Source organism: Pithys albifrons, chromosome 22 (genome assembly GCF_047495875.1).
Source record: "Pithys albifrons albifrons isolate INPA30051 chromosome 22, PitAlb_v1, whole genome shotgun sequence".
Taxonomy (NCBI): Eukaryota; Metazoa; Chordata; class Aves; order Passeriformes; family Thamnophilidae; genus Pithys; species Pithys albifrons.
Genome location: NC_092479.1, coordinates 6,257,885 through 6,282,951, shown reverse-complemented (window position 1 = coordinate 6,282,951; position 25,067 = coordinate 6,257,885). Strand labels below are relative to the sequence as shown.

General features: G+C 44.9%; 1 protein-coding gene across 1 annotated transcript; it reads right to left on the bottom strand.

The window, feature by feature from the left end:
* Positions 1 to 1,276: 1,276 nt before the first annotated feature.
* Positions 1,277 to 20,908, bottom strand: SSU72 (SSU72 homolog, RNA polymerase II CTD phosphatase). The gene is made up of 5 exons (XM_071575633.1): positions 20,745 to 20,908; positions 14,229 to 14,372; positions 4,545 to 4,684; positions 2,722 to 2,840; positions 1,277 to 1,870 (listed from the first exon to the last, which is right to left on the bottom strand). Exons 1-5 carry the CDS (start codon positions 20,822 to 20,824, stop codon positions 1,769 to 1,771), a joined length of 585 nt encoding a protein of 194 aa, XP_071431734.1. The 5' UTR covers positions 20,825 to 20,908; the 3' UTR covers positions 1,277 to 1,768.
* Between the last annotated feature and the right edge of the window lie 4,159 nt (positions 20,909 to 25,067).

The window sequence follows — 25,067 nt, the reverse complement described above, 5'->3', positions numbered from 1 at the left end:
GTCCTTACAGAACCATCTCCTTCCCTTGGCTGTAAATATCCCCATGGTAACAGAGATGGTATCAGACAGACAAATGAGGAGGAGCAGAGGAGGCCAAGGAAATCCATCAAATAGAGTCTCCAGGAACAAAATGGGACAGGACACAGGACAAGGCAATTGGAAAACACACACTCTGCAAACCTGACCACAACTGCTGCTCCCAACTCCCCATCCCCTATTTGTTCTGACCTAGTCATTCTCCACAACATTTGGAAGTGTTTTTAACAGGCAAGAAAAGCAGCCCAGGTAATGCAGGGACATTGAACACTCCCAGGACCTGAGTGTGATGCACTGACCCAGTTGGACACTGTCCAGGGCACGGATTGAGTAGGCACAGGTCCAAGTGCTACCACAAAGCAGTTGAAACCACAGCCAACCCCCAAGTCCCAGGAGCAGAGAGGTGTAAGGTTTCTTTGGGGGCCTGACTCAGACTTCTGGATTTGCAGCTGCCAAGAGGTATTTTCCAGTATGGACTTGCAGTTTTCAGGTGTTGAACCTGAAATGATGCTCTTTAATGTGTGTGTGTTCACTGAAAGGGGTTAAACAGCATCACCTTATGATTTACCACCACACAGCCAAAGCTGTGGGAACAGAGGGGTAACAGTGGCCTAAACAGAGTACTTGCACCAAACTCCTGCATGTGCAAAACAGAAAGGAAAATCGGGTTATTCCTGTCAACTGTCAGAGGTCAGTGATGGAATGAGAGAAGCTGGGAGCACAAACCCCATTTTATGCTACTTCACTTCCCACATGGTGTTTACAAAGTTGTCCTCAGGTATCCCACAAGAGCCTCTTTTGCTCCAAACTGTTCACAGGTTCCTTTAACAAAACAGCTTTTAAGATCTCTTGCCTTTAAGCAGCACCACTTTACCAGTCACATTCTGAACGTGGAAAATTTGGTTTCACTTTTATGTTTGAACAGACACAAGTGTGAGCTTTTGCTCTCTTTGTACACACACACCCACTTCCTGGATTTGGGGCTGTGACAACCACATTTACTGGGGCTGTAAAGGAGAAAAATGCTTCTCTTCAAAATTACTTGGGTTAAAAAAACACCCAATTTTAAATTATTTGTGTTGACAGTGGAGTTTGTAATTTCTCCCTGTCTTGCTTATACAGTGGGCCCTTCCTGCCACAGTTACAGCCTCTCAGGCTTCTTCATCTCACAGAGACACTTCATGTTTTACCTCAAAAAGAACAAGCAGTTCCTTAGCTTCTCCTTTGAAAACAGACAAACTTGGAGGTTTTTCATTTTTATTGTATGCTTCCAACTTTATAGCTATTAATATACAGATACCCAGGTTTTCATTGTTCCATTCACATCCTCACTGAGTTCAGCCATTCTGCCACATTAAAATAATAAAAAAAAAAAAGCACAACTGAAATAAAATAAATTTGTAGGCTGGAAAAATACATTATAAACTTATATTCAAGAAACATCCTCTTTATAATTAAAAACCTACTTATAATAATTAAAGTAGGATTTAAAGAAAAAATTTAATTTTTAAATAGGGGGCCTTTGTGTATACTTTTAATCATTTCCTATGTACAAGCCCAACCAGTATCTCTGCCTGCCTGTGACAGAACACCTGAAACAAAAAGACACTGGAAAGTTCTTAAACAAACAAACAAAAAGATCAATATTCATTTTCCAGGAAAATACAGTATAACCAGAAACTTAAACACATGCTTTCCTCTGCTGTATTAAGGCCTAAGAGACAGAAGTGCTTTAATAAAAGCAGACAGTATGAAGAAAAGTCCTTCCACTTTTCTCTTCAAATTCCTGTAACAGCTCATCTATTTCATTTTCCATGTCTTCTGTGTGCTGTATCTAGAAGAGAAAAAAGACTAAGCAACCACACTCCAAGGAGATGATGTTGTTTAGAAAACTCTCATAATCCCAGGCTTTTGGCTTGCTGGGAAATCTAACCCAGCAGGCTGTTCCCAACAGTGCTTTATTGAGCTTCCCAGCATTCCCCAATGCACAGATATTCTGCTTTATGTTTATCTGCAGATTCTTCCTCCTCCAACCCACCAAACTGGCACTTAAGTAGTACTTTGTTGAGTAGGCACCATCCATCCCTGCTGGATAACAAACAGGAGCTCCAGAATAGCTCCAGGCACACTGAACAGATGGCGAAAATTGCAAGTCCTTGAACCTTCTTAGGCTTTTTGAATCTGGAAAGGATTTGAGACCAAAATAGACCACACAGGCTGGAGTAAAAAAACCAGGTTGTTGCCACCCTGGACTAGGTGAACTCCTCAACCTGAGCAGTGTGAAAGGACTCAGGTCCTTCTGGGCTCTCGACAGATCCATGGGCTGAGTGTGGCTCATTTCAGTCCTAACCAAGGGCTGGGGCACCAGTTTTCCCTTCCACACCACACACAGTGCTGTGGTACTATGAAACAGGAATTTTTTCAGGAATATTGGGATTCAGAAGGCAACCCTGATGTTTAAATCCCACATAATTTCAACTGTTTTGAAAAAGAGTCCACTCTGGAAACCACAAACTCAGTTAATTTCATCTATTTGCCCAACAACTCTGAAAATAACCACAAGAATTTGGGAACTTACACCCTGGCATGGATTTTGCTGACACAACTCCTGCAAAGTGCAGCACCTTTAAGGAGCACCAAGCAAAGCCCAGCCCTGTCCCCAGGCAATGAGCCCTCTCTACTTACACACTGGCAGAGCTCACAGATAAGGAAAGCACCCAGAGTGGCCTCCTCGTGGTTATCCTGGATGTCCACATTGATCACATGGACTGGCTGACACGTCTCCTGCTCTCTGGAATTTAAATCTATTTGAAAACAAAGCACATGTAAGAGCAAAACTTTGGGAATGGTATTCTACACAAAGTATTACCAAAGTTTTTAAAAATGCATAGGCATTGTCACATCAGCCTTTCCCAAATTGGTTTTTAGAATATTTTTATTTAATATTGTCTTACATATTGTCCCTTTTATTTCAGAAACAAGAAATGGATTTTGGAAACAAAATAATTCGGATTTGTGGAAAGGTCATGACAGTTTATTTGCCCTGCTCAAGAAAGGTTACTGCTCACTTTAAAGACAATGGTCAAGAGTCTCAAAAATTAAGAAAGATTTTGGGCTTCCTCACCTGGAGTAATTTAATTGCTCATTTTTTTAAAAAAAGCACTGTTCATCCAACACCCTGAACACTGCAAGGTGAACTCCTACAGCTTAAACACTGATAGTCACATTAGACAATTGTAGCTGTGAGTTCCACTTATTAACAAGGGGTGAAGGAGGGGAAAAACCCACCACCCTCTTCCTACTAGTGCACCCACGTACTATGGTTGTGCCTCTCTAAAATAACCTTCCTTCCAGACATGCAATTGTTCTCTCTCCATCCTGCCCCTTCATGTTGGCACACCTGTTGAGCCTCTGGTGTAAAATGCTTTCACATCCAGAGCCATTTGGCCAATTGTAGAGGGCATTGCCATGAAGGCAGAGAGATGCCCAGCTGGAAAATCAGCAAGTGGTTGATCTTCCCCTCCATTCCTCAGGGCACTCATCTAAAACATCAGTGAAAGCTGTTTTCAGAGTGAAAGCTCTTCTCTACATGAGACATGCTGCACTTGGTGAGGACCCACTCAAGTATCAGAGCAGTTGTCCTGAGAACTTCCTAATGCACTTCCAGCCCTTCCCTGAAGTGCTCAGAGCACTGACTGCTCAGCCTGCAGGAGCCCAGGTGTGCTCTGTGTTGTGACATGCCCACTGAGGACAGGAAAGCCAAGGCAACAGCTTTTCAAGTGGTACATATGATAATTCAGCTGGCTGCTCCTTCAGTGCAGTGGGAACTCCTGTATCCAGCATTTCCAGAGGCAGACAAGGTTCTCACAGCCCAGGAATTAACTGAGACTGCTGAAAGCCCAAAGCTTTGAGGGAGTTCTCATGGAGCCTGTGCTCTGTGTTCAAGTGTAACTGGACCCCCAGCCCAGACCGCTCTGGCACATCTCACTTTGACTCATTCAAGGCAAAGCCACAGCACATTTGCAGAGTGTTAACACCACTCAGGAGCAGCTCCTCCAGCTGTACAGGAGGCACTGAATGTGGCCAAACTGCTCAGCAGGGCACAGCAATCCTTCTGCAGGGAAGGGAAGCTGCATGAGGAAGAAATCTTAGACTTTGTTTTGCCATCAACCCAGGGTGCAAAAACGTTCATCACATACAACTTGTTAGTTTTTGAGATCCAGGAGCATTTCCAAAGCAAACATGGATTTGAGATTTTAATGTAAACCCTTAAAATTGCTATACATACACACTCTGTGTAACTGCCAACATCTCTTAGGAACAAGTACTCAGCCATCACTGCTCTGGTACATAAAGCCTTCATCAATGACTGCAAGCTTTGTCCCCACTGGGGTTACAGCAGCAGGACTTGGAGGAGACAGAGATGGTTCTACATTTGTGAAGGACTTCAGGGAAGAGGGAGGAAAAGCACCCAAAGGCAACTTGGTTTATCAGTTCAAGGTCCTTACCTTCTACTACTTGATCATAGACTCTTTCTTCACACGTTAGGATCAAATCAAAAACATCTTTGCAGTTCTGGAATCTTTCTGGTCGTGGCTTGATTCTCTTATTTCTGTCCAACATGTGTAAAATTCCATTCTGTGTGTATCTGAAGTCGCTTGAGTTAAGTAACTTCACTTTGAGAATTAAAGTCATGTTTTCCAGCAAATAACAAGTTATTAATGTATCTTTAAAATAAGATTCTTTCTGTTTGCAAATATAAAGTTCAGTGACCAGTACAGAGATTCCCAAGATTACAGTGTGATTCCCATCAGGGTAATTAATATAATTGATTCACAGAGACCTGTCACTGTCTTCAGTACAATGGCAGGACAGCTTTAAAGGACAGAAGGACAACTTTTGTTGGGCAACTATTTTTATATTCCTAATGTTTAGGACACACCCTGCACTGTCTGCATAAGCAGAATGCCCTAAATTCCCTTCAGTCACTGCCCCTCACTCCACAGGCCTCCCTCTTCAAAGGCAATTCCTTGGTGTTTCTGGTGCCACCTGCACAAAGCCCCACCTGGGCCTTGGGTTTATGCAACTGAACTTCCAAAGAAAGCCAAAGAAATAACAGAACTTTAAAAATATCCCAAGTCATATTCCCATTTAGGGAATAAAAAAACACTGACTTTATGCCTGTCAGAGCATCATCACTGTGTGAAAGGAATCTGTTATGCTGCTTGGGAGCTATATTTGTGCTGCTACTGTAACCTTCAGGCACCAATTTCCCATCCTGCATCCCCCTTTCAGGCAGGAGTCACCAATCCCACTGTCTCCTCAGCCTTCTGGGACAGGCAGTTTTATTAGGAGCACTCCAGTGCTGACTGTCACATAAATCTACTCACTCAAGTAAAACCAAACTCCCTCTGAAGGCAGTTTTATGGGTAAATCAGGAATACCAGGAACTGAGAAAGCCTTGAAAGGGATGCACATCATCCTTACTTTGACACAGCTGTATTTTTAGCCATCTAAGCATTATTTTTTACATTCAAATAGCAGCCTGTAATTTCTTGAGATAACAGGATTCTGAGAAAAAAAATTCCCATAATTAGTAGCAGTATGCAGGGGATCATCTTGGCTTATTTCCTTGCTGAAAGGTCACAGACATGTATTTCTTTTCAGAGAACAGCCCTGATATTTTTGTAACAAAAGACCCAAGAACTTTCTGCCTACCTTTTTGCAGTTGCCCTCTGGTAGCTCAAGTTCTACTCCCCTCAGAGGCCAGATGTGCACCTGCCCACCCGTGTGCTCCAAGGTGTTCTTGAACAGTCTTCAAGCAAAGAGCCTCCAAAGCTTTTAAATCTTTCAAAAGTTTAAGCTCTACCAAAAATGAAACCTGTTTTTCTACCTATTAGACCTATTTTATGTTGAAAATTTATTCCATTCTTTTATGTGTCTCCATCACTGCTTAAGACTTCAATTTTGCACCACAAACTGACTGGTAAGTTGTTTATCACAACTACATGCTGTCAATTCTCTTTCAGCCAACTGATTGGTACTACATTCCTTTTCTCCAGGTCACCCAAGCCTTTGACCACTCTGCTTTCCCCAAAGATTTCTCCTGGTGTTGTTAAAGAATTGTCCTTTACAGCCCAAAGCTCCCTCACAAGCACTTCTTGCAGAGCAGCACCCACGGCTTCCTCCTGGCACCCCATAAACTCTCCTTGGGTTTGTCATGCTTGAGGAAAAAAAACCCACTTTGATGTAACCATTGCAGAACTCTAGTTAATTCTAGAGCAGGAAAATGACTGCATTTTCAAAATACAATTTTCAAAATATCTGCCAACATCTGGCTGTGTTGCTTCACTCCATTAGAAGGGGAGCCCTTTCTGGGCTCCGTCATCCTCGTTTCTACATCATGCAGTTCAAGGGATAAAAAAAAAAATAAATCCACAACATCCCACACACTTTTTTGGGTTCTTTTTTCCCTTTCTAGGATAAAATGTTGCTGGCATCTGTCCCCTAGCTTTCCTGACTGAGCCTGGAGACAGAATTACGCATATTCCAAAACCCACACAAGCTTTCTGCTTCACAGCAGAGCTTTCTGCTGCCAACTTCCAGCTATTTTTTTTCCAAGGGTCCATCTGTCTATAAAAGGAGACTGAAATAAGCAGTTAAGATCCATGACACTTTCCTATTTGGTTGTCTGAAATCTCTTTCACCTGGAAGAAGCGAGCACAGCATCCTGTGAGCAGGCAGGGGATGTGCTCTGCATGACTGCACCCAATGCATAATCATAACCCAGCTCCTCTCTCCTCCTGAGCTCAGTTGAGTGCAGATACCACCACTCAGTGATGCTTTCAACTACACTGCCAGATGTTGAATCATTTCAGCCAGGCTCTGCTTTCCTTCCAACACATTTGAACTCCATGCTCCCTACCCCAGGCACCTGTGCTCTTTCTCTTCAGCAGCCACTTCTCCAGCAGGTCCTCACAGGATTTTCCCCTGGCTTTCCACTGTTCCACCTCAGCCCTGCCCTGCTCAGACTCAACACAACATTCCCACATTTCTCCAGGAGGCTTCCACCTGCTGCAAACCCATCACATTTTTACAGTGAGACCAATTCAGATTCCACCTTTATTGCAGTAACTATGCTAAACAGATCCACAATATGATGAAATTTATGCATGACAACTCAGGAGTGGAAAGCCTTGATCTAAGAAGGACTTGGTGAGTTTTTCCAGTAGATCCATGGAGATGGCTATACCCACCTACTCCTATTGTTTCTGACTCTGCATTCTACCCTTTTAGCTAAGGACATCCCATAATAATCTAGTGATGAAGATATATATTTTAAACAAAATAGTTATGTGTTTGGATAAACCTCTAAAGCTTTCACAGCTTCTGCTATGCAAATTTAAAATTCCTGTCAGACACCAGCAATGCCTTTTACCAAGCACTCCACAGGTCTCTGCCCCAGACACGTGGCATCCCTTACCCCTCCAAGCATCCCTCGCCCCTCCACCCACTTTATCCCTAATTTGGCACTGCCAGGGAACACTTTTAGCCATGAGCACCAACCAAAGGATGCCTGTGGCCCAGAGAGTGAAGTCTCCATCCTGTGTGATAATAGAAAAGTCATCTTACTGACCAAAGTATTCAATACATTTCATTTCAACTCCCATGAGAAGCTGAAGGTCCCAAGTGATCTGAGCTGGAAGTTTTAGGGGATATAAACTAATTACACAATCATCTAAAATCCCATCCCTGGAAGTTTCAAGGCCAGACTGGATGGGGCTTGGAGCAACCTGGTCTAGTGGGAAGTGTCCCTGCCCATGGAGAGGGGGTTGGAATCAGGTGAGCTTCAAGGTCCCTTCCAACCCAGGCTGTTCTATGATTCTCTGAAAATAAACTAGAGGCAAACTGATTAAACATAACTGGGCAAATGACACTTGCTAAAATGTATACACATTTCTTAGGAAAAAATAATCTTTAGAGTAATGGCTGGCACCCAAAAGTTCCTAGACCTTCAAACAAATGTGACATGCTGATTACCCCCGTGGTGCAGCTGCCACCACACTCTGCTTTTCTTCTTTGGGAAAACCAGCAGCAGAGCAGAATGTTTCTCACACCTGCATTTGCAGGTCTCTTTTCCGTATCATCACTATTTATTACTGTTTATTAGTATCTGAATTATAAGTAACACACATTGTGTTAAAGCCTGTTTGGAAGCTTGTGTAGGAACTAAACATTTCCTTAAAGGGCATGTGTGAGGGTGAGGCTGCCAACCTTCTTCCACCTTCAGCATCTTTTACAGGGAATGAAAGACTGGAAAAGGGCACAGACACTACAAATTCTACTTTCCAAGCATAGTGAGTGTGGCTGCAAGAACTGCCTTCACAGCCAGAGCACAAACTGCCTTTCAATTGGAATTGAAATTGTGAGGGTTTAGTACAAAACAGCTTGTTCACAAGTCTCTTGTGGAACTCTAAGTTGAAAGTCTTAAAACTGAGCCATTCAATGATTCTACTGGATTCAAAATGAAAAGAGAGCAGATTTAGATTAAATATTAGGAAGAAATTCTTCCCTGTGAGGGTGGGCAGGCCCTGGCACAGGTTGCCCAGAGAAGCTGTGGCTGCCCCACCCCTTGAAGTGTCCAATGCCAGGATGGAGCAATCTGGGATAGTGGAAAATGCCCCTGCCCATGGCAGGGGTGGAATGAGATGATCTTCAAGATCCTTTCCAATCCAAACCATTCTGTGATTCTCTGATTCTAAAATAACCCATCCCAAAACAGGACAAAGATGCTGAGCTGGGTTAAGTAACATCTGTGGTAACATTTGTGCCTGCACTAATCACCTACAAAGAACTGAATTTATTTTATCTTGTCAAAGACAACTTTCTGGCACTTGGGAGCTACAAGCTGCACAGGGAAGTCCAGCTGAGCATGCTCACAGCAGCTGGGCCAAATATAACCACATGCCAGCCCTGCTCACTTCCTCAAGCCTGGCTGAGCCCCAGAACTCAGGAGTACATACCCAAACACCAGCAAAAGCAGGAAACATCTTGAGTTTACCTCAAGAGTCAGACAATGGATGACTTGTTGGTGCTGAATGGCTGAAACAGCATTTGGGGATGAAACTGGACAAATACAAGCTGTTTAAGGGGAAAAGGGAGTGATGGCAAAGTCAAAGACCTGGAGAAGGATGTCACAGGCATACTGAAGGGACTAAAGGAAGATAAGGATACCAGGGACAGACCACAAGATGATCCTGAAGACATGGCATGTCTGACTATGCCATCAAACAGCTGACTATGCACTTCACCCAAGTGTGAACTTCAAGAAGAGTTTGATTTGGATTGTTGGAATCTCCAGTGTTTGATCACTTGGCTCAAACCAATGCCAAGTCCAGCAAGTGACATGAACACGTAACAAAGGAGTTCAACAGTCACTGTCAGGCCCAGCAGGCAAAGCAAGAGGGTTCAGAAGAGTCACACTTTTAGATGCTCTTCTCAGGTTTGGAAACTACTGCCAGATTCCAGAAGATGAGCAGCAAATGCTGCAGGACTGGAGGGGGGAAGTGCTCTGAGGAAGCTCTGAGGAGAGATAGGGAGGTCTGTGAGGAGGAATGAGTCACCCCATTTAACTCTCCCAGAAGCAGGGGCTGCAACAGCCACTCTCCAGCTGCCTTCTGCTGCTGCCACTGCTCTGTGCTGGGAAACTCAAAGAGGTGACATTCAACTACCTGCAGTTACAGCTGGATAGGGAACCTCAGACAAAGCAAACCACAAGCATTACAAAGCCTAAATCAATTAAGCCATTTCATTTAAGGCATTTGGGGAACCTGAGAACACAATCACAAAGACAGCAGGACCACTTTGGAAGAGTAGCATGCAGGGACAGCAACACCCTGGATGAGGTCTGCAGGAAACACTCCTCAGTGCAACATTGTCTTGCAATTAATGCCAGCTTAAGAAATTACAGTTGCTACCATGAAAATGGAAATTGGTTTGGAATCATTCTAAGGAAAAAGAAAAAAGTAGAAGCATCCCTTATGTTGGCACAGAAGTTGTTTTGTGTTAATGGGAGGTAAACTCTTTAACACTCCCCTCCTTCATGTCAGGATGAAACTGCCAAACTAGGACTAATAAATGAAATCACTCCAATTCTAAATGGATTTTACAAGAGTCAGCAGCCTCAGGTAGGATCCTTCAGTCAGAATTCCTTAGAGCATCTGCTCAGGACTCACCTTGGCTGAGGAAATAAACCCTCCAAAGACTACTTGGCAGTCTGACAGGATGGCAGGGGATGTTTTATGTCTAAAGCATTATTTAATATTAGATTGGAGTCTGTAGCTTCTACCCTGTCCCCAAGTTCAAACACAGGGGAAACAACATTTAAATAATATATGTGGTTTATATATTTTTAATAATTTGATATACTTATTTTTAAATGTGAACAAAGCCAAGATTAAAGGCATTCTGATCAGAAGCCAGACTAAAAAATACTGAAACCTGCTGCCTTTGAAAGGCCTGTGAGTTTGTGAAGCACTTTGGATCCTTCATGGAGAAAAAGGGACTGGAATTCAGCTATGGCTGGAAGCGTATTGATTTACAGAAATGTGCCTCTAAAAGCTGGTTCAAATCCAGTTTAAACATTGCTTTCCATCCTTATCCCTTCCCTCCATTTCTAGAGGCACTGGAGTACATGCTAAGAGAGAAAATGAGACTTGTACTGCACTGCATTTGGAAGAATTTTGCCACTGACATGCAGGCCATGACTTCAACTATTTTTAGCTCTTGGAAGGTCAAGCTTCAAAAAAAAAAAACAAGATGAAAAATAAGCCCAACATTAAAAAAAAAAAAACAACAAAAAAACAAAAACCCAAAACTAAACCCTAAACATCTGTACAATAAACCATCCCAGAGTGGTTTCCAGACACAGAAGCTGTCCTGCTGACCACTGGAATGATGGCTCAGAACAGAGGCTGACAACTGCTTATCAGTTCAAAATCCATGAAGAAAACCAGACACAATGTAAGAAATACATGCATGAAGAGCTTACCTGAAGGAGAATTTAAGTTACTGCTCAAGACTGAGCCACATGGCAATACCACATGGGCATCCAGCTTCAGTATGGAGCTCACAGGGAAGAACTAGATCCCAACCACCAAGATTATCACTACCTTTTTTTTGACAGAAAAGAATCAATGTCTTCAACTGACACATACCAAGCCAGTTGTTCTTCATTTCTGAAATTCTCCTTCTAACTGAAGCACACACTTAGGAACTTCCTGAGGATAAGTTTTCCACACTCTCCTCAATTTTGTATCTTCCTGTAAGTATGGAGCTAAAACTGGAATCCTATTTACAGTTAGAGAGCAGGTAAAAGAGGAGGTAAAACACACAGGGAACAGAGCAAGAGGCCAGGCTTGCAGAGTAGACGCAGACTGCCTAGAAATCCTAATTAAAAATACCCCACTATCTCTGGAAATCATGATGTATCTTTAATGTGAGGGTCATAGATACATCAGTGTTGAGAAAAGGAACAGTCAGGGAGTCAGTCAACACTGATAAAAGAGCCCAGGAGCTACTGCTGCAGAATTCTGCTCAAATTTCCATTTGAACAGTTCCTGTCCTTGGGCATAAAAGCAACTGCTGCTGAAGATCCAAACTGGTGTTTAGCAAATTTCATTCTTGACTAGTTTTTGAGTTCACTTCAAGGAAAGGCTCACCAGTTTTGCTCTTTTTGTTTCATCTTTCAAGTCACCACCACCTAATCAGAATTAAGTCCTCAAACCCCTTCACACAGTTGTAAGGGGTAAGTAATCAGAGTTTTGGAAAGGTGGATTTCATGTGCAAGTACAAGGGGGTGTACCTGTATTACACACACAGCTCCAGAGGTGCTGCATGGCTGTGTCTCCTACACATTAGTAGCAGAATCCTCTAATGTTGTCCTAGAAATAATAGAGGAATATTTTTAAACAGCAACCAAAAGCCACACTCAGACCAGCATTCAATGGTTTTGTCACAGCCCTCTATTGGAGCTCAGGGAATTTAAATGCTGTATCCTCAAAATGCAGTGGAAGATGTGGATGCTGATTTTAACTGTAGGTTTTAACTACCACATCTCAAAAGGCTTTGAAGTATTTCCATTCCAGATACACTGTAACCACCTACTCAACCGAATCTGTATTCCTGCCTCCTTTAATCCCTTATTCTTGTGCTTCAGAAATTCAACATATGCCTTCAAGGTATGTGAGCCTGTGCTCCATATTTCACTAATTAACTATAATGAAGGTGCTTTTAGTCTCTGTAGAGTGGGTTTTTAATAGTTGTCCCCCCTTTTCACAAGTGAACAGGAGAGGTTCAGTGGATCCTTTCTCTCTAGCACAGTTTTAACCTTGCTCTGAGGTCCAGCATTGCAGCAGTTCTTGTTTGAGGCCACTGCTTTCTGAAACTGGGGTCGCTTATTTGGGCAGAGAATGTTCCACGTCCCTCACAGCCACAACTTCCCTGAGCATCTGGTGTCCAGAGTGCCTGGGATCCCTGCTGGGACATGGACCTGGGAGGAGACCACCCCCGAGTGAGGTAGCACTGAGTGCTGAGCCCTCAATCTTCACGTGTCACCTCACTGGAAAATGGGAATATGGCACCAGGACACACCATTTCAGACCACATGGAAAGGCTACAGATGGGAGTCATCTCCACTGAGCTGAGAAAGCAAGGCTGAGGAACAGAACAAACAGCTCAATCATATGGAAACACACCTCCTTTTGTTTCCCCATCCCACTCCAAGCCCGGAGAAGAGCAGGCCCTCCCACCACACAGGTCATGTCTGGTGCCCACCACCTCTGTGCTCACCCAAAAGAGCTGAGGGCCCCTGTGACCCTGGTTCACCAAAACTATCCCACAACTCGCTGAGAGGTCTGGGTTTGGTTAAAGTCTTTACCCTCAAAACCCATTTCTGGAAGTGGAGTTGATTTCTGTGCTGAGTCTTCAGTCTGAAAACCTGAAATTATCTGAGAATCAAAAAAGCAAAGTCACAGAGGCAACTGCTCTTGCCCTATTTCCCTTGCAATGGCTGTTGTTTAAACCTGCTTTCCTTTATCCTGAGAAAAGGTTTAACTGTCACTCTGCAGGTGCATTTGGGGCACACAGCAATCATCTCCAGCATGGAGCAGAACCACAATGGGAACTCCTGAACATGAATGGTGGGGCTAGGTGGGCTTTCTGCTGTATTTTTTTCCTTTAAGTACTGCCATAGTCAGTACAGCAGCAATGAAGAATGCAAAAAGGAAATCACAAGTCGCTGGTGCTTGTTAAAATTAATTCTCAATTCATTTTCGTTTGAAGTAGTTCTTTTAATCAAGATGTGGACATGACATACCCCATTATGATGGGTTTGCAAGATTTTCCTTTTCTCTCTAGGCAGAGGGATCTAAAAAAACCCCAAATAAACCAGCACATCACATGTGATCCAGTAAGCTTATATCCTACATTTTGGATTTTTTTAAAAAAAGGATGACTGCCCCAGTTTTGTAGGTTTGTGGGTCTTCCTATTAAAAAAAAAGTCAACTTTAAATATAGCTATTTTAAACATGCAGTTTGAAACTAGTCATGGTTTTCAGTAGTGTGCCTAACCCTGATCAGCTCTGCTCTCCAGGATTATGTCATTGGGCTCTATGTCCATTTTTATAATACACTATAGGATTATTTGTTTTGGTGCACAGATCATGTATCACGAATCCTCAGTGAGAAGGGTGAGCTCTTTGATGGAAGGTATCCTCTCTCCCAGAGAAAGTATGCTGGAAACCTTACCTGGCCGTTTGAGCTAAATACAACATTAATGTCGAGGTGGTCGCTCCTCCCAAATCCTCTGCCAGGACAGTCTTTGCACTGAGCGTGTGATCCACAGTGCAGTGGAGGCAATGGAATATCTGAGAGTACTGATGTGCTTTCATTCAAATGCTAAACATGGTAACACACTACAAAAGAACATTTGGAATGTGTGCATTGTAACTCGATAGCAATTTACAAGGGAGAATTAGAGGCCCATTGTAAAAAAACCTCCTATAAACTTAAATCATTTTAAGTTCTCCAGTCAAGCAACTCTATACTCCTAATGCATAATGCCAAGTAATGAATTACACCTTTCAAGGATGAACCACACTGGATTTTTTAAAGAGGCCGTGCCACAGGGATACAGTTCTTTGTCTTTCCTAAGCAGATCATTGTACATCTGATCATATGTTGTTTTGAAGTCATAAACATTTGGCTTGTCCGGAGCTGGTCCCGGCAGCTTCACGTGAGTCCCCGTCCCAAAGGATCGAACGCTGAATCCTCGTTTGCTGCAAGACACAAGGGAAGGGGAGAGGGAAGAACATTAGACTGGATGATTTTAAAGTGCTGAACACAGTGAATTTTAAAAAACACTTCTTAGCAATCAGGCAAATCACAACCAAACAGTTCAGCAACGAAACTGCCAAGCATTCCATATCTCCCTGCAGTTACAATCCAAACTCACACACCATTTCTAAAGGAGCATCTACATTTGACAGGGATTTTCTTACAGTGATGGTACTCAGCTTTTGGGATGTTTCTTTTGTGCTTTCAGTCATCCTGAATTGGCAAGAAGCACATGTTTTGTATTCACTTTTCAACAATATAGTAGAGGCAGAGATGTTTTTCCCTTGATAGAAGTAACAGTACCAACTGATAAACACTTAAGTGTTCTGCTAAAGTCCCTGGGATAACGACATTACTCCCCTCATTCTGTTGCCCAAACTACCTCTGGTGTAATTTAATTAGTCCAGGACAAACATTTGCATGTCTAGAACCTTGTTCACAGGGACTGAAAACCATACAGTGTAATTACCTTTACACAAGTGGGGGAGATATTCTGGTGGCTGGTGCCTGAAACTCTCAGGTAAACCAGGGGTTGCTTCATTCCATTCTTATGAACAACTACTGGCTTAATAATTATAATTTAAAAAAAGGAGGCAGAAACCTGCTTGTCTTTAGGGATAATGTCAAAATGTTCTTTTTGAAAATACTGTTACTGGACCTCAATACATCCTTCAGTAATATTAAAGGACATGGCAATATATTTGTTGAATAAGGGACTAAAAAGAGGTTGTTTTCTGGTGGTCTAATGGACAGAGTTACATGGCAAGATCCTGTGGCTGTGGTCAAGGAGGCTGAAACATTTGAGTCTATGATGACTTCATCTATTTTTTCAAGGACTTTCAGCTTCAGTGACTTTAGCAGAGACTGAATGGAGTGAACAATGTTAACACAAAAAGCAAGCAAATGACCCAATGTCTCTGCCTTCACACTCCCCCAGAATAAATCCAAATTTGTAGAGCTTTCCTCCAAGGACAGTGAACAGGAGACTGGGAACCAGAGCAAGAGTCACCCCTTGACTCCTTGGTCTGCACAGACAAGGCAGGAAGGAAATTCAGTGGAAGCCACCGATTCAAGGTGCCTGTTTGAATTCTAATGGTGTCTTCAAAGTGACCCCAAATGCTTCTGAGATCAAGTTCTGCCCCAAGCTCAAACACTGCTCTGCAGCTCTGAACATTTATCTCCTCTAATGCCTCCTATAAGGACACAGCCCCTCCTCTCCCTTCTCTTGCTTCCCAACTTTTTCCTCCAGCAACTATTTATAGGTTCCTATTTCTGTAAACAGACAGGATACATGATGATTTTTTTTCTTCTTTCTGCAGGACTAATGACTGAAAACAGATGCAAGTGGAAAAAAGTGCAATTCTTTGCCCCTCCCAGCCCTCCATCACATGTAGCTGGTGCAGTTATGAGTCACTGGCAATTTATTTTGCCTGCAATACTTCCAGACCCATGTTTTTTATCCTGCTGCTTCTACTGGACATGAAGTGAGCCATAATACATATAAAAGAAATTGCAACGCTAAAAAATTAATTAAGTTTCAAATTTATCTTTCTTTGTATGGTTTTCTCCTAGCTTTCATATTTTTATTTTTTGTTTTATTTATCCTTTGAAACAGGTCAGTTTGGATCACTGGCATCAAACCCCTCCACCTCCAACTGATGTAAATGTCCTTGAAGTTTTCATGATTTCACACAAAGCAAACCAGAAATCTTCACTTGATGTTCCACACATCAAAAATTTGTGCCCCCAAGGCCCATGACCCATTGAAAATTACTTCCTCAAACAGCTGCTCTATGTGTTTCTCACATGGAATTTCATGCTTTGTACCTTGGCAACTGGTGGGGTCAACTTTTACAGCACTTCCACACCAGGTACACTACTGTGAAATATTCTAAAAATGTTTCAACACATTTCTTGGAACAACTGGGGCACAGGAGAGGGAGGAATACACAGAGCCATCAGTCCCCAGCCTGTTTTATGGAACAGCTGGACAGCTCTAGTGCAGTGAGTCACTGAGTGTGTGGTGATGTGGCACAGCCTTTTAACAAGCAACAACTTCTACAAGACAGTGTAAATCTGGTATTTGTTCTTGGCCCAGTAAAACTACCCAGAGGAGGGAAAATAATGAGCTTCAACTCTGTCAGAAACAGTCAAGGGTAAGACAGACTGTAACAGACTATCCTAGTACTGATTGCTGAAAACGTGGAGCTTAAACAGAACTACAAATTATGTCAAATTGCAGGAAGTTGTTTCTAATAATAGTATTAAGACTGATGTAGATAAACTATCAATCTATGAAGGACAAAAATGGGTCAGCAAACAGAGCCATTTTCTGCTCACCTCAGCCTGAGTCCAAAGCTCATTACAGTGAGTAGTTCACATGAACCACTCATGTTCTCAAGAGCATTTCCCTCCAAAAAGTCTCAGAGCTCTCTGCAAACACCCCCTCTCACCTGGGACACAAATGTTGCTGGAAGCAGAGACCAACCTGGGACTGCCAAACACACCAGGCTGAGTTGCCATCACTCAGTTTCAGGCATTGAGAGGAGCAATTACATTGATCTGTGCAGACCGATTGTGAACTTTGGCCCACACTTCTCTATCTCACTGTTATTTTGGATCTCACACATTCCTGTTACATTAAGGTATTTTTTCAGCTGACTGTACAGCTTCTCTTTCCAATGGCCAGTAGTATTACTAAATATTAAAGCAAATGCAATAAATCCCACAGTGCCACTGCAGCTGGGAGTGGTGAAGATTTTCAGGGGACAAATCACTAATTTTAACACATTCTTTTCCACAACATGTAGCACGAAATAACTACCAACAGTGCCCTCCTTGTAGGCTACTTAGAAAGCAGATTATGCCATTCAATCACTATTAAAAAACCCCATTCCCTAAAACAACCCCACACTGTTGAAAAGCAGGACAAAAACATTGTTAACTAATTTTGAATACTAATAACTTGCTGTAATTTGCACTGTAACTAATAAGCTATCAAATACAAGTGCTTTAATATGAAAATGTGAAAACATTTCCTGCTTCTTGAGTGCTTATTAATACAATTTAAGTAGGAAATATAAATGTCAGGACCTCACTGCATTTTGCTGCTGACAGATGATCCAGGAGAGAAGCTGTGACTAAAAAACTTACATAAACAGCACAGGGGCAACTTCAGTTCTCTCACCTGGTCAATGCTGAACTAGAAGCCTTAATATCAATATGAAATTTAAGTTTTAGCTAATGGGGTTTTGATATTTAAAACCATCTACTGCCACTAACACATCCCATGTTCACACTCTTAACTTCCTGAGATTCCTAAAACAAAGGAATAAGTGGCTCAGTATCTCTCAGCATCCTACAGGTTTTCATCACCAGAGTAACTCAGTAACTTCCTTTTAAGGCCATCAAATCACTACCAAGCAAATACACACCAATGGAAATGTGGAAGTTGCTGCATAAAAAAGTTTAGCTATAAGAGAAGGGTTACTCTTCTGCCTCCCTCCTCTGTCTGAGTGAGAACCATGGCCTAAGTCTGCATGCTCTGTGGCAAAAAAAAAGATAAAATAAGACCTACATATTGCAATAGCAATAGGACAAGGGGGCACGATGGGCTCAAGCTCTGCCAGGGGAAATTTAAGTTGGAGATCAGGAAAAAGTTCTTTGCAGAGAGAGTGCTCAGGGATTGGAATGGGCTGCCCAGAGAGGGGGTGGATTCCCCAGCCCTGGAGGTTTTTCCACTGAGATTCACTGAGTGCCATGATCTGGTAAAGGGACTGGAGTTGGACCAAGGGTTGGACTTGATGATCTGGGAAGTCTTTTCCAACCCAATCCATTCCATGATGATAATGTGCTGGGCTTGGCTGGGGTGCAGTTAATGTGCCTCACAGCAGCCGGTGTGAGCTGTGTTTGGGATTTGTGGTGGTAACAGAGGGATGTTTTTGTTACTGCTGAGCGGTGCTTACACAGCACCCACCAAGGCCTGTTCTGCCTCTCACCCCACCCAGCTGAGGGTGCAGGTCTCATTTGCAGCAGGAGGAGCAAGGTGTGACCCGGGCCCTGCTCCCAGCCAGCCAGTCTGAGCTTCCAAACAGGTCAGGTCTGTCTGCACAGTCCTCACTGCCGGTCCTGTCTCCCCTTTGCTTCCAGATCTCAACACACCCCCTGTGGTGATGGCTCTTATTTATCAACAAACTTCAGACAGACCTCCAGCCTGACTTCTGTTGGAAAATCAAAACAAAGTGTTTAAAGCTGGTTAATTACAACATACACAAGCACACACTGAAGGCTGTACCTTAGACTTTGTTTCCTGACAGTGACCTGCACTTCTGATAGAATTTGTATCCTTTAAAGTCCTATTATCCACTAACAATATACTTTAAATTTTCGTAACTCCTGAATTTCTCCCTAACTCTTCTTCCTCTTTTAATCACGTGTCCTTTCCAATTGCAGTGCAAGACACAGCAAAACACTCCCTGAACTGGTGAGGCAGGTTGGCTTTGAGCCAGCACAGACACTTTCCTCAAGTTTGCTGCCAAATGCCCATTCTCACTACAGGTGCAGTTACTTTCTTGGAGCACCACCAACAATTTACCTTTATTTTTGCTATTTCTTCTACTACTGCTATAATTACATAAAAGTAAATATTTTTTTCAAATAAATACATTTTGCTACATTTTAATTGAAATTTAAAGGGAGAATAGACTTTAAAACACCCCAAACATTCCCCTGCCACATTTGCCAAACATCAGTCACACCGGAAGTGATTTTATTTCTTCTGCAAAAACACAAGAGGAAGGAAAAGGCCAGACATTCTAAGTAATTATAACTTTGTTCTTAGCACTCTGGTTTCAACTAAACTTCAGCATTATTAGCAGAAAAAACCCATCATGTTTTCACAGGACTGCCACAGGTAACATCCAAGTTTAAGGATTAACAGGATGAAATGCTGCTCACAGTAAGATGGCTCCCAGACCAGATATTTTTATTATTTATCCCTTCCAAGGCTATTATTTTTATTTAAATGTAGGACACAACCCACACAGAGTTGTTCAGCTTATTACACTAGCCATTTGTAGTTCTAATGTGAATGTTTCTTTGCTTAACTTTAATAAAATAGACCCAAACACCTTCATTATGTTCCTGCAGAGCAAAGGGAAGATTTAACAACATGATTTCAGGTAGATCAGGCCTCCTCCTGTCCGTCAGTCTGGCCCCAGCCTCCCATCTCCCCTTTTGAATTCAACCAAGATGAAAACACCTGGAGTGCTAAATGGATTAATGCTGATAATCTCAAGGACATTTAACATTCTGAATCCAACACTTGGTCCGGTTTTCCTGCAAGAGGAAAGGGCTCCTTTTCAGGGCAGGGAGTGGTTCCAGTCTTCAGTTTGTCAAGAGGTTTAAAAGGACATTAAATACCATCCAGTCCCACCCTCTGCCGTGGGCAGGGACACCTCCCACCATCCCAGGCTGCTCAAGGCCTTGTCCAGCCTGGCTTTGAACACTTGTAGGGATGGGGCAGCCCCAACCTCTCCGGGCACCCTGTGCCAGTGACCCACCGCCCCTTAAATGACAAAAAATTTCTTCCTAACATCTAACCTAAATTTCCCCTCTTTCAATTTTTACTTTTTGTCCTATTGCTACTCCAGTTCTTGACGAAGAATCCCTCTCCGGCATTAAAGTGTTAAAAAGAAAACAAGAAAAAAACAAAAGGAGAAGTGGGAAGAAAAAAAAGGGGAATATTTAAGTTTTCACACGGCGAGACACAGGCCCCGTTTGGCGCCTGCCGAAGTGCCCAGGGCGTGTTTTCAGCCCTGGGTCCGGAGGTGCATCGGGGAGGGCGGAACAGCCGGGCAGGCCCGGAGGAGAAGGGACGGTGTCCCCCAGCCCCGGCAAGGAGTGGAGAACATGGAATCCAAACAGGATGATGTCCCCAGGCCCAGAGCTTGGAGCAGAGGAGAAGGGATGATGTTCCCCGACCCGGAGGAGAAGTGTCGGTGTCCCCCGGCCCAGAGCAGGGAGCAGAAGAGGAGGGGCGGTGTCCCCCAGCCCCGGCAAGGAGCAAGGAGTGGAGAACATGGAATCCAAACCGGATCATGACCCCACACCCAGAGGAGCGAGCGGAGGAGAAGGGATGGTGTTCCCCGGCCCCGGCAAGGGGCAAAGAGTGGAGAAGAAGGGACCCAAACGGGATGGTGTCCCCCGGGCCCGCAGCGCGCCCGAGCACGGCCCGCCCTCCCAGCGGAGCGGCCCAGGCCGCAGCGGCCAGGCCGGAGGGAAGGCAGGGAAGCGGCCGGGCGGCCCCCGGTTACCTGAGGATGTTGTGCGCCTCCATGCTGCGGTTCTGGTTGCTGGAGCACACCACGGCCACGCGGAGCGGCGCGGACGGCATGGCAGCCCCGAGAGGAACCGGCGGGGACGGCGGCTCTGCCCGCGGCTCCGGCCGCGGCTCGCACAAAATGGCGGCGCGCGGGGCGGGGGCGGGACGTGTCAGGGGCCGGGCCGGGCCGGGCCGGGCGGGGCGGAGGAAGGTGGAGCAGCCGCCGTGGGGTGTGGGGCGGGGCGGGGCGGGGTGGGGTGGCGGTGGGGCTCTGTGGCAATGGGGCCGTGAGGTGGTGGAGCCCTGTGGCGGTGGGATCGTGAGATCGTGAGCTGGTGGGGCCGTTGGGGGTGTGGGGCTGTGAGGTCATGGGGCTGTAGGGCCTTGGGGCTGTGAGGTGTCGGAGTGCGATGGTGTGTGCCTGTGGGGCTGTGTGTGAGCCTGTGGGGCCGTGGGACTGTGTGTGGGACCGTGGGGGTGTGAGCCTGTGGGGCTGTGACGCCGTCGGGCCTTGTGGCCATGGGGGTGTGAGATGTGGGGCCGTGAGGGTGTGTGGCTGTGTGTGAGACTGTGGGGCTGTGTGTGGGGCCGTGGGCCTGTGTGTGGGGCTGTGTGTGAGGCTGTGGGGCTGTGGGCCTGTGTGTGTGATGCTGTGTGTGTGGCTGTGGGGCTGTGGGGCTGTGTGTGGGGCTGTGAGACTGTGGGGCTGTATGTGGGGCTGTATGGCTGTATGTGAGGCTATGGGGCTGTGTGTGGGACTGTGGGGCTGTGTGTGAGACTGTGGGGCTGTGGGTGGGGCTGTATGTGGGGCTGTGTGGCTGTATGTGAGGCTGTGGGGCTGTGGGTGGGGCTGTGGGGCTGTGTGTGAGACTGTGGGGCTGTGGGTGGGGCTGTATGTGGGGCTGTGTGGCTGTATGTGAGGCTATGGGGCTGTGGGTGGGGCTGTGTTTGGGGCTGTGTGTGGGGCTGTGTGGCTGTGTGTGGGGCTGTGTGTGAGGCTGTGGGGCTGTGTGTGGGGCTGTGTGTGAGGCTGTGGGTCTGTGAGACTGTGGGGCAGTGGGTGGGGCTGTATGTGGGGCTGTATGGCTGTATGTGAGGCTATGGGGCTGTGTTTGGGGCTGTGTGTGTGGCTGTATGTGAGGCTGTGGGGCTGTGGGTGGGGCTGTGGGGCTGTATGTGGGGCTGTGTGTGAGGCTGTGGGGCTGTATGTGGGGCTGTGTGTGAGGCTGTGGGGGTGTATGTGGGGCTGTGTGTGAGGCTGTGGGGCTTGTGTGTGGGGCTGTGTATGAGGCTGTGGGGTGGCCACAACAAAGCAGCAGAGGGTCCTGGGCCGTGGCAAGTTCTGTGTGAGTCGCCACCGTGTGCTGAGGCCCAGGGACGGGATAGCCTGCTCTGCGCTGCACTGGCCTCGCCTTGAGTATCGTGTGCAGTTTGGGCAATAAACAGTATAAAAAACAGTATAAAACCAGTATAATCTCTTTACTCTCTGTTAGAGTGGCCAAAGGAGGGCCACGAGGATGGTGGAGGGTCTCGAGGGAAAGCTGCTGAGGACACTTGGTGTGTTCCGCTGGAGAAAGGGAGATTGAGGGAAGAGCTCCTTGCAGGTACAGCTTCTTCCTGAGGGGCAGAGGAGGGGCAGGCACTGATTCTGCTCTGTGGGGACCGGGACGGGACCCAGGGAATGGCCTGGAGTTGTGCCAGGGCAGGGTTAGGTTGAAACTCAGGAAAAGATTTTTCTCCCAGCGAGTGGTGGGCACTGAAGAGGCTCCTCAGGGCAGTGGGCACGGCCCCAAGGCTGCCAGAGCCTGTGCAGGGTCAGGACTTGGGCTGATGACCCTCGTGGGTCATGAATTCTTGAGTCTTGCTGCCTCCTTGGGCTGTGAAACTAAAAACTACTTTGTCAGAAAAGCAGGTTTTTCGGCTAGTTTTGTGTCTCAGCACTAGGTGGCAGCCAAATGCCAGCAGTGGGATAGCTGAGCTGGAATCCTGGACAGATCCCGAGGGGAAGCGTTTGGATGGAGAATTGAGTCATCCCGAGGAAGAAGATTGGGTCCGACACCCTGGATAATGTCACCGCCATGTCTGTGCCCAGAGCGCTCCGTGCTGGGGGAGCTGAAGTGAACATAACACAGACACATGCTCACTGTTGGGATTAATCACAGAATTCTGCATTTTAGGAGTAAACACTCAGGCTTTTACTGGAAACTGCATAAACCAGAAATGGCCAAAATGAGGGCTTATTTATGTACCCAGTGCCTTGTAAAATGTACTAATTGCAGAATTGTTTTCACGCAGACAGATCCAAATTAGCTCCCTGCTCGGCCCAGCCCAGTTCCATTTTAATCCAAGGTTTTCATCATCTTTTCCCCCTCCCATCTCATCATGCTTCTCCACCTTAGTTTACTTGCACTGTTTCAGTGGCAGAAGCAGGTAAGAGAGAGCAAGAGAAATTCAGAGAATAAATCAGGACATTGAAGGAACAAACCTATTCCCCAGCCCAGCTGAACTTCACTAGTGAGGCAGGACTCTTTCTCCTCTGTACTTTATGTTCTGCATTCCCATTTTGTGCTTTCTGAGGAATTTTTTCCCCACAATCACCTCAATGCTTCCAGGACAGCCTTTTCCCACCTTTCAGCACCTTCATCACCTGCTCACACAACCTGCTGCTCTCCTCTCTCCTTGTGCAAAAGCCTTGTCCTCCCTCAGCACATCCAGGTAAACTCTTTCCCTTGTATTCTCCATTAAAAACCCTTTTCTCACTATTCCCTCGACTTTTCCAAACAAATCTTTCCTTTCAACCACTCCCTTCTCAGATCTTCCCACCTCACACAGGCATTTTGTCACCCAGTGGTTCCCACCTAAAGGTGTCCCCTCAGTGCTCCCTCACCCCTTCCTCCTCTCCTGGGGGTTTCCTCTCAGTCACTCCTGATTACCCTGCCCACAATTTTCTTAATTCTTACCCTGCAAAGGCATCCTGAAAATCATCTGGTGGCTCTGAGATACCTGGTTAGTGAATTACAGGAGAGGCAACAACCAGACCCATGGCCAGGTGTGTGTTTGCTTAGGCCAAAACTGCCAAAGACCCTGTCCAAGCACCACTGCTGGAATTCCAAGCCTTTAACAGGAATGTGACACTGTTATCTGCCATGTTTTCCACTCTCAGCCCACACTTCCCAGCCTTTCCTTCAGAACATACTGGTGAAATACAGCAGCAGTTAAGACTATAACTCCAGGTCTCCATGGAAGCAAAATACCAGCTTTCACTTGCACCTCCAAATAAAGCCAAGCAGCCTTTCCTTTTATGTACCACAAAAAATATCATAATGCAATTAGGAGAGATCTTTGCCTGAGGCACTGACTGTTTCCTCCAGAAGATTCAAAGCCGGGGTCAGGCTGGGCTTTTTGCTGCTCACATTTAAACAGTAGTTTTCCTCACATTTAGCACAAGGCAAGGCAAAAAAACCTTGTTAATGGGCATATCATTCTCCAGTTTAACTCCTGCAGAAATGGATATGGCCTGTTATTTGTACTGGGAATGACTGGATAAATGCAGGATAATGTAACACCTAAGAATGCACCACACGTCTCTTTAATACCAGGTACTTGTATAGTAACATGGAAACTGTTATTCCACTTTTTCCTGAAGCTTTAGGTGCATAACAAGCAGCTTCTTGGCACTTATAAATCAGCACAATGCCTGTGCTTTAGTGCTGCCTGGACAGGCCAGGATGGATTATAACTCTACAAGCTCCTCTGCATGTTTTGGGAATTGCTGCAAATACTGGATAAAGCTCTCTTGAACTGTGCAGTCTCACAAAGGCTTGTGGGAGTTGAATTAGTATCAAGTCTGTGGATATGTAATTTTCCCCTTATTGCCAAAAAGAAATGTCTATACTCATGGTGGAGGAACAAACCCACAGTTACCATGGGTTGGCAGATGTTTTGCTTGATGTCTCATGAAATGAAATAGGGAATACTCTGATTTTCATTTCCATACACTGAGAGGTGCTCAATTAAAACTTAATCCACAGAGAAACTGAGATTTTTTTTTCCCACATCCCATTTAAAATGCATGGAAAGGAAAAAATATTAAAATAATCCTTTAGAGAATTACAGATTTTCTTCCAGCAGGATTTACATTCTTGTTCTACATATCTTGCTCTACCCTCTGCCCAGTATGCTGTTGTGTACATTGGTGGTGTCCTAATTTTACAGAAGGCAATGCAATACCATTATGACCAATGTTTGGGCAGATTTTCCCACTTTCAGTCAAACAAGTTCTTGAACAGTTAAATATTTATGAAGTTTTCATTTC

What these genes read in the sequence shown, in the direction of transcription:
- SSU72 (XM_071575633.1), bottom strand. Translation starts at nt 20,824, where the DNA reads ATGCCGTCCGCGCCGCTCCGCGTGGCCGTGGTGTGCTCCAGCAACCAG. An exon ending in GAGGCGCACAACATCCTCAG is followed by an intron (nt 14,373 to 20,744) that starts GTAACCGGGGGC and finishes TGTGTCTTGCAG; the next exon opens with CAAACGAGGATTCAGCGTTC. An exon ending in TCTGTGAGCTCTGCCAGTGT is followed by an intron (nt 1,871 to 2,721) that starts GTAAGTAGAGAG and finishes TTTCTCTTCTAG; the next exon opens with ATACAGCACACAGAAGACAT.